This window comes from Carassius carassius, chromosome 49, assembly GCF_963082965.1.
Source record: "Carassius carassius chromosome 49, fCarCar2.1, whole genome shotgun sequence".
Taxonomy (NCBI): domain Eukaryota; kingdom Metazoa; phylum Chordata; class Actinopteri; order Cypriniformes; family Cyprinidae; genus Carassius; species Carassius carassius.
The window spans coordinates 19,388,036-19,400,327 of NC_081803.1; the positions used below are offsets into that span (position 1 = coordinate 19,388,036).

General features: G+C 36.8%; 1 protein-coding gene across 3 annotated transcripts in view; it reads right to left on the bottom strand.

Moving 5' to 3' along the window:
• The window catches only part of LOC132132074 (myocyte-specific enhancer factor 2C-like), a 36,558-nt gene that overhangs the window by 13,911 nt on the left and 10,355 nt on the right, over positions 1 to 12,292 (bottom strand). For all 3 annotated transcript variants that reach the window (XM_059544308.1, XM_059544309.1, XM_059544310.1), the window contains exons 3-4: positions 4,775 to 4,968; positions 645 to 848 (exon numbers count right to left, since the gene is read on the bottom strand). In XM_059544308.1, coding sequence (XP_059400291.1) covers positions 645 to 848; positions 4,775 to 4,828 — 258 coding nt within the window. In that variant the 5' untranslated portion in view covers positions 4,829 to 4,968. The remainder of the gene's footprint in view (positions 1 to 644; positions 849 to 4,774; positions 4,969 to 12,292) is intronic.

Sequence of the window (12,292 nt, forward strand, 5' to 3'; positions counted from 1 at the left end):
TGGCACCACCAGGCCCCTATGCAGTTCAGTCGGGTGTTTTCACTGGAAAAGGGACTTTTCCAGGGGAAATATTTTTCCCACTGCTCCCGATGGGAGCGCCATGGCCTTTCATGCATGTGGGGTGGGAACCTTCAAGTTCTCTCTTCCCAAAGTCAGGCTTGACAGGTGGTTTGGAAGAGCTGAAAGCAGTTTTGCAGTTGCTCTTTGGTCTTTCAGTGGTAGCTTCAGCAGAAGACGCTGAAGTCTTGGATTAGCGGACAAGGAAACCCTTATCCCTTATCTTGTGACCTTTTTAGGAGCTCACATGTCACAAAAGGTGGCACATGCCATGTCCTTTTAAACCGGTTGCGTAACATGGTCCTGACGTGATACAGTAAAGCCTCGTCCCTGTCCTTTAGCCTGATCTGTTCTTATAGAGCACAATGGCATGTGCCAAACATCCTTTCCAAGGACTATAACAGCATGTTCCTTAACAAATCAGCACCAGACATGAGCCAGGTGTCAAATCCTACAACTTACGTACTCTACCAAAATGATCCCTAGCTGATCTCTCGGTGAGGCATCTGATTCAAATTCACTGAATTTATATGCCAAAAACCTTGACTGTGATCTCTAAATTGTGCTTATTGTCAAGGGGAACTCACCTCCACTATGTCTGAATTAGTCCGACTCTCATGGGGCTCATTGTACTCAGTGTATTTGAGCAGAACTTTGTCCATGTCGGTGCTGGCGTACTGGAACAGTTTATTAGTGGTGTTGAAGATGATGAGGGCGATCTCACAGTCACACAGAACGCTCAGCTCATAGGCCTTCTTCATTAGGCCAAACTTTCTCTTTGTAAACGTAACCTGATAAAAAAAGAACAAGGAGAGGGTTAAATTGGGGTACATTTGATACCTCTTGTCCAATGTCATAGACAAAACAAGTTACTAGCTGGTTAATGATAGCATTAGGGTTTACATCGTAGGTTGCTGGTTTGTTGTCCACCTTGTTGAAAAGATCAACAGAAATGGTAAATGCTTTTATCCATAGTGACTTACACTGGTACACAGTTCATGGTATACAGTTTATCAGTTCATGCATACCCTGGGAATCGAACCCATGACCTTGCCATTGCTAATGCCATGCTCTTCTGCTTGTTCTACAGGAATGTTTATAATATGTATCCAACTTATCTACAAGATTTCTCATCAGATTCACCAGGCAGCAATATTTTTTCCACAGGCAAGTTAGCTAACTGCTAATAGCATTTCTGTCACTCCTCCAACAGATCAGTATTTTCTTGTGAGCTGATAAAATAAAATATTAACTTTATTACCATGTTTTTCAAATGCATTTCCAGTTTTTTTTTAATTGGCAATTGCACGACTTGAGTAAAAGGCCCCATCAAAATGAAATTGATTGCTAGAGTGTACATGGTCCCATCCATCCAAAACCAAATTGTTTGACATGGTACTCTGGTTAGAGAGCTATCAGAGCTCTGCATGCCCTGCTAAATTTAGACTGGGGAGTTCAAGGTGAAATTCTGCCCAACACGCTTCACAAATTGACAGCCCCTGGGTGGCAGGGTTCATAGGATTGCTTTGGCTAATGATGACCCAGCATCACCTAGGCACGCCGGCAGCATTGTGCACGTTCCATTTGGAAAGGACAGTCTCTCAAAGACACCATTTAAACCCTCACAGAAAAAACCCTCCATCTGTGATGAAATGGCAATGAAATTGAGTGAGAAACAGCCGCACAAAACCCAAAGAACTCTCTTGGGCATCTGCCCATCAAATATTCAAACTTATAAAATTCTGCTATCAAAATGAGATTGTTAAGAGTTGGCTTGTAGATGTGGAGACTTAACGGAGTTCTCAGTTAGGTCTCATTAAAGCAGCATATGTATCTCCAGAGGAAGAATGAAGAAACAAATTCGAAACAACTGAAGAGAAAAATCCTAAAATAATTTCAAGGTATACATTTTATAATTTCATGCATTCCCTGGGACTCGAACCCATGAATTTGGCGTTGCTTTACTGTTTGAGACCAAGCTATTTCTCTCAAATGTCTCCTCAAGAGAAATAATAACACCAAGCAAACTTGCATGCAAGAGTATAGATATATAAAATTAAGATTTATCATATAGTTCAGCTCATTTGGTTAAACTCTTGATTACTGCATTCTTTTTTTAACAGTTTCGAAAAGCAGAATGTTCTCCATGTGATCTCATTTCTTTCAAAGAGAAATAAAAGACATACTCAAAAATAATTTATTTCCTAAAAGAGTGTATACTTCAAGCATGCATGCATGTTAATGCACACCAGACATGCATGTGAAGCTCTAATCTTCATGGTGTTGGTGGTATTTTGCTGATCCCTGTGCGTGAGTTCGGACGTCATGCTCTCTGTCACAAACAAACTCCAGCAGGGTGATCTTCTCACTCCTACCACTCAGCACGCTGATGCTCTCACCTCCACATGATTTAGATTATGCTCACACTCACACATACATGCACATGCACCAGGACCGACAGATGTCTTACACATGCTCACTGATCCCACACACATATGGGCAAAAAAACGTTCGCCTTTCACATGCTGCACGCATTTAGTGCCATGTTCAGCCTGTCTTTACCTTAGATGTCTGAGTCACAAAGACTATTTTTTTCATTTTCCTATATGCTTTCCTATATGCTTTCTGATGCTAAACTGCACTTTGAGGCTGCAGCTAACTTTACTCGACCGTGCTTTCCCTGTAAAGAAGCATGTAAGTTTATTTGCTGCGAGTTAAGACGTCTCACAGAATATGCACAGAGAACTTCACCACAACACGGGAAAGGGTGGGCGCTAAGAGGGGGTTAATCATGCCACTGCACTGGGGGTCAGGAAGCACATTTGAGTGCATTTCCTGTCATAACAGGAAGGGTCCAATGGCTTCCCCTCCACAATGGCTTTGCCTCGGCTTCCGGCCCTATGCTGGTCATTGATGGGGGGGTGGAGACAGTTGGGGGGGAGGAAACATAGATGATAGGCAGCCATTTATCCTGTGCCCTGAGCTGCTGTCCACTTGAACACAAAAGCATTGTTCAGAAGCAAAGAAAACACGTAAAGCAACAGGCTGAACACTTAACCTTTTTTCTAAGCACTTTACTGACAAAACCTATGAGAATAATGTCCAATAATTTAAAAGGTTCCTTTTTTTGTGCTGTATAGGGTTCTTGAGTTGGCTGAAGATCTTGATGTTATACTATAGGCCCTTCAGGTCAGCAATTTGGTTTCTGGGGGATTTTAAAGATCTTGTACAGTATATACACTACAGTCAATTTTTATTTTTTATTTTTTTGAAGAAGAAATTAATATTTTTATTTAGCAAGGATGCATTAAATTGATCAAAGGTGACAATAAGCATAACTATTTTCAACATCCCTAATAATAATAATAAGAAGAAGAAGAAATGTTCCTTGACCATAAATCAGGATATCTGATGAAAATTCTGCATTGGAATGCACAGGAATACATTACATGTTAAAATATATTCAAATAGATTAAAAAAAAAAATGTTTTAAATTGTAGAAAATACTTCACAGTATTACTTATGTTTTAAAACTTGAACCAAGATCAAAATTTGAATGGTAATGTAGATGCATACCTTTATTTTTAAGAGTGTAGATCTAAAAAATTCAATTAAAAATGTTAAGCTATCAATCAGAATTTAATTGTGAATGCCAATTTTGAATAGAGATAAAACATGATGCAGAAATTAAAATTTATATGTAATACCTGTCACGTTAACTCAAAAAGCAAGAGTTTCTAGATCAATAGACTCAATAACTTAATTTCCCAGAATTCATCACATGTATTAAATCTCTTTGAACTGCAATTCAGTAAATTCACCATCCTGTCATTCCAATTTAAATTCCAGCTTGAGTTTTACTGAGTTCATACTGGCTGAAACCTGAAGACGGTGAGTTCAATTCTCATGGATACTTGACGGTTATTAGCTTATTAAAAACCAGTGCTCTGGTGGTATGACCTGCAGCTATCAGTGTTAGCCATGAAATTGAATAGTTCCCGCTCCAAACCATGACTTCATGTTTGGCCCTGCGTATGAGTTCCTGCACAGCAGATGCCCAGATTTATAGGGTAAATATAAATACTTTTTTTTTTTTAATTCAGGAACTAATTTAATTTACAAAGTTCTGAATGAAATAAACTATGTAAACCCATGCCACAAAGTCACAACATTAGGCATGACAAGGAAAAGCTGGTTCGATCAGAAAGGTAAGAGGCTAAAGTGCTTCATAAGTGTTGTCAGATGTGGCTTCAGATCCTGCCTTTCTAATAGTCCGGGTGAGTAATAGTTTGGAAACCGCTGGTTGTGGTGAATGACACACCCGCTGGTAGAGGCATAAATTTTTCAAGCCTAAATTATTCAGACTCTCCACGTCATATCCTCTAAGACGGAGGCAATACATTTAATATTGCAATTAAAGAAGTATTAAAAACAGCAATCATGATGATTTAGGACAATCATATTTCACATTCACACACAAAAACACAAAGCACATGTGCAAAAATGAAAGCAGGCAGTCTGAAGTGAGAATCTAGCTTGTGAGTGTCTTGTGACGCTGTCCTCAGAAGCTGCCTGCACTTCCTTAAGCGATGCATACTATTGGTGTATGGGTGTGTGTGTGTGGGTTTGAGAGAGAGAGAGTGCTTAAGATTTGTTGCATTTCACTGATATGACGCCACATCGCCATTCTTTCCATCAAGATAACATCTCTTTTTACCTGTCTGTTACGTTCGTCCATTATCCTCGCAATCTGAATCTTTTTCCTCCCCATTATTTGGTATTGCTGGTTTTCCTTCCAATTCCAAAAGTACTGTACACACTTGTCTTCCTTCTCTTGCTCTCGCTCCGATCCTCAACGCAGTCTATCCTTTTTGCTCGTTCCTCTTATTTCAAAGACTTCGGCATTCGTTCCTGAACAGACAAGACAGAGAAAGAGACAGATTTTATCAGACAGATGTGTTATATCGCTCAGTCTATGATGGTGGGAAAAACAAGAAGAGTCTAGGAGTTTTGGATAAAAGAACTGATTTATAAATCATGTTTAACATAGATAGATAGATAGATAGATAGATAGATAGATAGATAGATAGATAGATAGATAGATAGATAGATAGATAAATAGATAGATAGATAGATAGATAGATAGATAGATAGATAGATAGATAGATAGATAGATAAATGCACTTGAGAAATGAAAAATGTGTTTCAAAGAATATATCTTGAATTCATTTTTTTAAAGCATAACATTTGTGATGCTTAAATATAAGTTAAATGTATTAATTATATTTTTAAACTTTAACTTCCTTAATCTATAAATAAGGTCCAAGTCAATAGTAATATTTTAAGAAGCGTTATTACTTATACATGTATATTATAATTAGGTTTTCATTTGTGATACAGGGCTTGTGTTAACCCTACAAGCTCACACAGATGGCTGTGTTTACAATGCAAATAAGAGAAAGCAAAGAGCTTTGGGGAGCAGAGGTGAAATGCTCACACTCACAACGAGACAGAGGGAAAACAACAACTTGGCAATGCATGCATCATGTGACCTTTTGATTATGCTTCAAATCGACTGATAAAAGCCAGAGAGATGTGAAGGATTTTTGATGGAGGGATGGAAAAAGCAGATGATACATCAGAAGAGGAAGTTACAGGATTGTTGTGACAGCTTTTCATTTGAATTTGAAAAGCATACCAAATGATAAAAGCCTCAGCGAGCTCCGCTCGGATAATAAAAATGAAAACTTACAGTAAATTCAAGACAGCGGGGATCAAATACTAAGTGTCTTTTGGATGTGTAAAAACTAAATTCAAAGTCCCATTAAACACTATTGCCTACTCAAGATCTAACTTAGCTTATAGCGGGATGGACGGTGAGCAACACCTTACATAACTTTAAGCTGTTCAGGACATGTAATCCATTAAACCCGGAGTTCCCTTTAGCCACTGGGCCAATGATGTCCAGCTCACCCATCTCCAACTAACTGATCAGTCTGGTTATGTGTAGCGGTTTCATTTCAGGATGAACCGTTCAAGCTGAAGTTATTCAAGGACATCTTGTACATGCTGTGGAGTACATTGTTGTCTTGTTTGATGATAGTCATGTATGCAGTTCAGCAGCTATTTTTAAGCACATCAAGTATCCAAATTATTTTTATGTTATGGTCAATAACCAGATTTGCAAATTATAAGAAAATCTCTTTAAAATATTATAAATATGCAATTGACAAGATGTTAACTGTTTAGTACATACGCAACCTGAAATATAAAAAATCAATGTTTAAAAAAAAATTAAAATTAAAATCAAATTATTTGATCACATAAAATTATACAATTATTTTATTAAATTATAATATAAATTAAAATAATTATAATATGTTGTTTAACTATTGCAATAAAATAAAATGAAATAACAATTAAATTAAATTAAATTTAAAAAGTCCTAACATAATTTACATAATGGCAATAATTCATCAGATGGACGTTAATATTTATTTAAAATATTAATGTTTATATTTATTTATTTTTTAAATAAACTTTATATCATTTTTTATAATATGTTTTTCTGAACATTTTAGATAGAACAATAGAACAATATTAGAACAATTACTTGAATGAAAAAGAAAAGAAAAGAAAAGAAAAGAAAGAGTCCTAACATCCTGCTGTCAACATTGGGCCAAAGCCAAGAGAATAAACAGGGAATAGCCAGGTAAATGTACTGAAATTGTGAACAAGCTCTCAGCAAAAACCCCACAGGAACTGGACATGCCCAGGCAAAATGGCTTAGAGGTCAGAGATGTTAGTGCGTTTACTCATGTGACGGAAACATAAAGACGGAGTGAGACAGGCGTGGGAGGAGCCGCTGTGTTACTTGAGTAGGAGGGAGGATGGCCCAGTGCCAAGAAACCAGAAGCAGGGATCTCCAGAGAGTAATGTGCAACATTAAGTCACTTTGTTAATCTGCCTCTCTGCTTCTCCCGAGGGCAGCAGGAGAGGACAGATATCTTCTCCTCGTCCTGTGAAGAGCGGCATGGTGCCACTGAAATAAAACAGTGCTGCGATAACACCTAGATATGACTGAGACAGCCTCCTGAGGGGTCATTAGACCCAGGACAACTTCCAGCTAGCAGCTAGTGCTTTGCAAATTAGCTGTGGTAAAAGGGCAACCTGAAGGGGAATGTGATGCTCATGCCTACATAAGTACATTTTGAACAAATCCTGTGTTCAACTGTGCAATCGATGAATATGTATTAAAAATGCCTCAAGAGTAGTAGATTAGCAGTTAGCACAAATGCTAAACACAATGCCGCACATACCTTGCAGTTAGTGCAAATTCAAACCCATTTTAGATTCATTTTAGATCCATCATGTCCTGTTCTTTCTCTACAACACCTGTCAACAAGATTTTGTCATTTTCGGAAGAAAAAGTGCTTGGTAATAGACTCACTGCCACAATCCTAATTTCTTTTTAGCATAATGCTAAGTGGTTGCTAGAGCATTCTAAGTAAACAATTACCATACTTTTTGGAAATGTGAAAAAAATGTGAAAAAATTGCATTGTTGAGAGAGAAAAAACACTAAGTCGCAACAGTGTCACATTTTTTTGTTACATTCAGAATAAACTATAAACATTTTAGATTTTAGTTTCCCTCACTCCATAACAGATCATTTAAATTTAGAAGCAATCAGAACCTAACAGGAATGAAAAATATGTATAAAACCAACATAATTGATTATAAGCAACATACAGTAACCAACACCAAGTCTAAACAATTTATTTAAGAAAAACTGAAACTATCTGTATGTGGGAAATGTGCTATACAAATAAACACAGGCTCACATATCTCATATTCTGCACTAATGTTATGCGTGCTTGATGTTCATTGCAATATATAAGATGCAGCATGTTTTATATTATTGAAAAAGCAACTTGTATTCAGGAAAATACTGCACTGTTTTTGTTTTTAACACTTAAAAAACATGATATTCTGATCCCTAAATATGGCCTCACTAGAGGAAAAAAATAAGTATAAACAATTTTCACTCAGAAATGGCTTGTAAATTTGATAAACAATTACAATGTGATGGCAATTAATTAACTGAATTAAATATAAAATTTGGAAGTAGAAAAACTAAAAAGTATTTTCTTGTTCAACATTCTCTAATAAAATCTTTATATATAACTTCAAAACATATATATATATATATATATATATATATATATATATATATATATATATATATATATATATATATATATATATATATTGCAGTGTAGGTCCCACAAGAGTTATCACTCATAGTATGAAAACATTTCAGTGGAAGTCAATGGCTACATTTAATTGTTTGGTTACCAAAATTCTTCAGTGCCCAACAGAACATATACAGGTTTGAAGCAACTCAAAACGATAATAAAGGCCTCAAATAAAGACTGCTAATAAAGACCTCAAAAAGACAGAAATAAACAAAGAAAACCCCTAAAAAAACAGCATTTAAAGACAGCCTTTGGAATAAATTGGCTAATGTCAGTTAACAACTGAGATTGGAGCCTGTACAACTTCATTATCACCATCTTTCAGGGCATCTGAAATGCTGAAGACGTGCCAGGCACTGGAGGAACTTGTCGAGGCACGTTGGAGCAGATACTCAGAGCTCTTGGCAGACCCCAGAGGTGTCAGACAGCTGACTCTGACTCGAAGGATGAAGCATCTCTCTGAAAACAACACCCATCAGCTCGCACAAATGGATATAATGACAGGAAATCTTCGCAGACGCCTCACAAGGAAGTGACATCATTGAGAAGAAACAATAAAAGATGCCTCTTCCCATAAACTGCTCCACAATGCAGACAATGGGAAGTACCAACAAGTCTCATGCATGGTTCAAAAGGGCTTGATTAGCTTTTCTATGATAAAACTAATATTAAAACTAATAATATTCCCATTGCATATTGGATTTAAACCAATCACATTCAATGTGAAGTACAGTGAACCAATCACATTCAATGGGAAGTCGTGGCCTAATGGTTAGAGAGTCGGACTCCCAATCGAAAGGTTGTGAGTTCGAGTCCCGGGCCGGCAGGAATTGTGGGTGGGGGGAGTGCATGTACAGTTCTCTCTCCACCTTCAATACCACGACTTAGGTGCCTTTGAGCAAGACATCGAACCCCCAACTGCTCCCCGGGCGCCACAGCATAAATGGCTGCCCACTGCTCCGGGTGTATGCTCACAGTGTGTGTGTGTGTTCACTGCTCTGTGTGTGTGTGCATTTCGGATGGGTTAAATGCAGAGCACAAATTCTGAGTATGGGTCACCATACTTGGCTGAATGTCACTTCACTTCACCTCACTTCACTTCAGAATCATTTTTGTGAATATTGCAAGTCAAGGCAAACTACATGCCGGTTGCTATGGTGTTGCTTTGCAGTTGCTAAAGTGTTCTGAGAGATTTTAGCATACTATGCAATGCATTACATTACTAGTAATTTCTAGGGTGATCCTTGTGGTTGCTAGAGCATTTCTGTGCAGTTGCAAAGGTTAAGCACACTGCTAGAGTATGTCATTGCTAGGGTGCTGCTATACTTTCACTAAAATGTTCTAAGTGATTTTAAGCACAATGCTACAGTATCCCGAGAGTGTTGTAGTGCAGTAACAAAGGTGTACTGAGTGGTTTTAAGCACAATGCTGCAGTATGTGGTTGCTAAGGAGTTGTTACACAGTTGTTATGGTGTTCTGAGTGGATTTAGGCACAATGCTACAGTATGTCATTGCTAGGGTGCTGCTATTTGTTTGCTAAAGTGTTCTGAGCGGTTTTAAGAAGAATGTTAGAGTATGTGGTTGCAAAGGTGTTTTATGTAGTTGCTAAGGTCTTTGAGTGAATTTTAGCACAATGCTATGTGGCTGCTAAGGTTTTTTAGCACATTGTCTGATTTATTGTCATATGTCTTAGAAAGTAATAGCACACTCATGATTTCATTTGTGAATGTAGCACTAACCATGTTTAATACTTTAGTTTAGGGGGTTATCCAGGGATAAACAGTAGTTATAGAGCCTAAGCAAACACTGCCAATCAACCAACCTCAACAACCCAGTGGCCTTTAAATGCATGCTTAAAATGTACAAGAACAAGTTCCTGTAGCTCAATTGGTAGAGCACTGCGCTGTCAAGTGCAAGGTTAGGGGTTCGAATCCCTGGGAACACATGATAGGTAAAAATTGATAGCCTGAATGCACTGTAAGTTGCTTTGGATAGAAGCGTCTGCTAAATGCATAAATTTAATTTTAAATTTTAACATACGTTCTGCAAGCTATCCCCCAGCTGTATCTCATGGAGAGGACTGTTACATCTCTTTGCTGTCTATCAAGGGAGCATGCCTCGGCTCAGAGCAGCGGCCGCCAAGAGACTGTATCAATCAGTGCTGGAATGGGGACAAGTCACTCTCCACCCCACCCTTACGGCTCGCCTCAAAACTTCCCAAGGACAAAGAGGAGAAAGTGTCTGTCTTTCTCAATGAGAGCACACGAGCTGTGGAGGTTAATCATACCATAGAACGAGTCCAGCTCCCAGACGCCCCGCTACATTCCCAAATCCTGAACCCGCGGCTCCTAGTGGAGCACTGTGTGTGAACAGCCGTGGGCCATGTGAGTCCAGGTTGATGCTGTACACTTCGTGTAAGATTAGAGAGATCTGACTTTGGCTCACACTCCAAAAAAAAATGCATTCTGTTAATCATATATATATAAATATATATATATATATATATATATATATATATATATATATATATATATATATATGTATGTATGTATGTACGTATGTATGTAGGTATTTTTACCCCTTTTTATTTCAGCTAATTGCCAGTGCAACATTTCTCATTTTTGTTTAGTTTAACTTGGTGCTAAAATAAAATAAAAAAAACTAAATAAACTAAAAATGAACAAAAACTATATAGACATAATTTTTAAAAGCTACTATGAAATTTTTTGTAGGTTTTTTTTTCGTGGTAAAAATTAAAGTGAAAATAACAAAACTAGCAGTATATCAATGAAACTAAAATAAAATCTGCTTTTAATTAAGTTTACTGGCACATATACAACATTTATAACATAAACCTCAGAATTATATTACATTTATGCTTTAAACAAAAGAAAAGAAAAACATATTAGAAAAATACACTAATTCTAGACATTTTCTCAGAAATCACGTTTAGCCTAGCCTGGTATGCTACACTTCCTTATATGTCCAAATCAATGGAAAATCTCTAATTATTTCTTAGTTCTTTGCAGGACTTTCAGTGACCTGATTACAAAAACTAATCTTGCAATCACTGTCAGCTACGATCGTGCTATTAGCAGCAAATAACTCTAAAAACTATGACAGCAAGCGCAAAAGGCATTTTGGTGCGTTGCTCATAGTTGGTTGCTCATTTCCATGGCTTCCTTTTGCTGTGGAGATGTGTGTAACACAGCTGTGTTCTCAAAGTGTGTGTGCGCCGCGTTTGCGCTTCACCGCTAACCGATACACACTGCCAACTGAAACTCTGTGGCCATTCAAAGCCACATGCTAAGATATCACTTCTGTTTTCTGTTACATTATTTTAAAAGCAGTACATTCATGACATTAATACTCTGCTGCTCAATATGTCCTCTTTTAAATCTAAACCTTAGCTAAACTCAAAAATATATATTCTGATCTAATTTTTGCACAGTATACACTATTAAAAAATGAAAACACACAGTTGTTAGCATAACAAGTTAACTCTACCTGATTTGATGAATACATTTAGGAAAGATTAATGAAAGATTTTGGTAATCATAAGAAATTCTTTCTTTGATCTGAATAAGATGGGCTGTACTAGTTATAATAAATAAATAAATATATATATAATAGATATAAGAAATTGATAACTAAAATTATGCAATTTTAGCATATAAATGTATAAATATTTGTCCACAGATTGCCAATACTAACCAATCAGAATCATGTATTCCAGAAAGTGACAGTAAAGAAATTTAGAACATTACAATACATGATCATCGATTTCAAATAAATGTTCTATTCAAAGAATCCTGAAAAAGGGATCATGGTTTCTAAAAACATATTAAGCAGCATAATTGATTTTAACCTATTTAAAAAATCTTTAAGGCCCCAAACATTTGAATACTAGTTTACATTTTTAACAACATTAGGAAAATATATCAGTAACAATATATAATATAAGTTGAATTTTTAAGG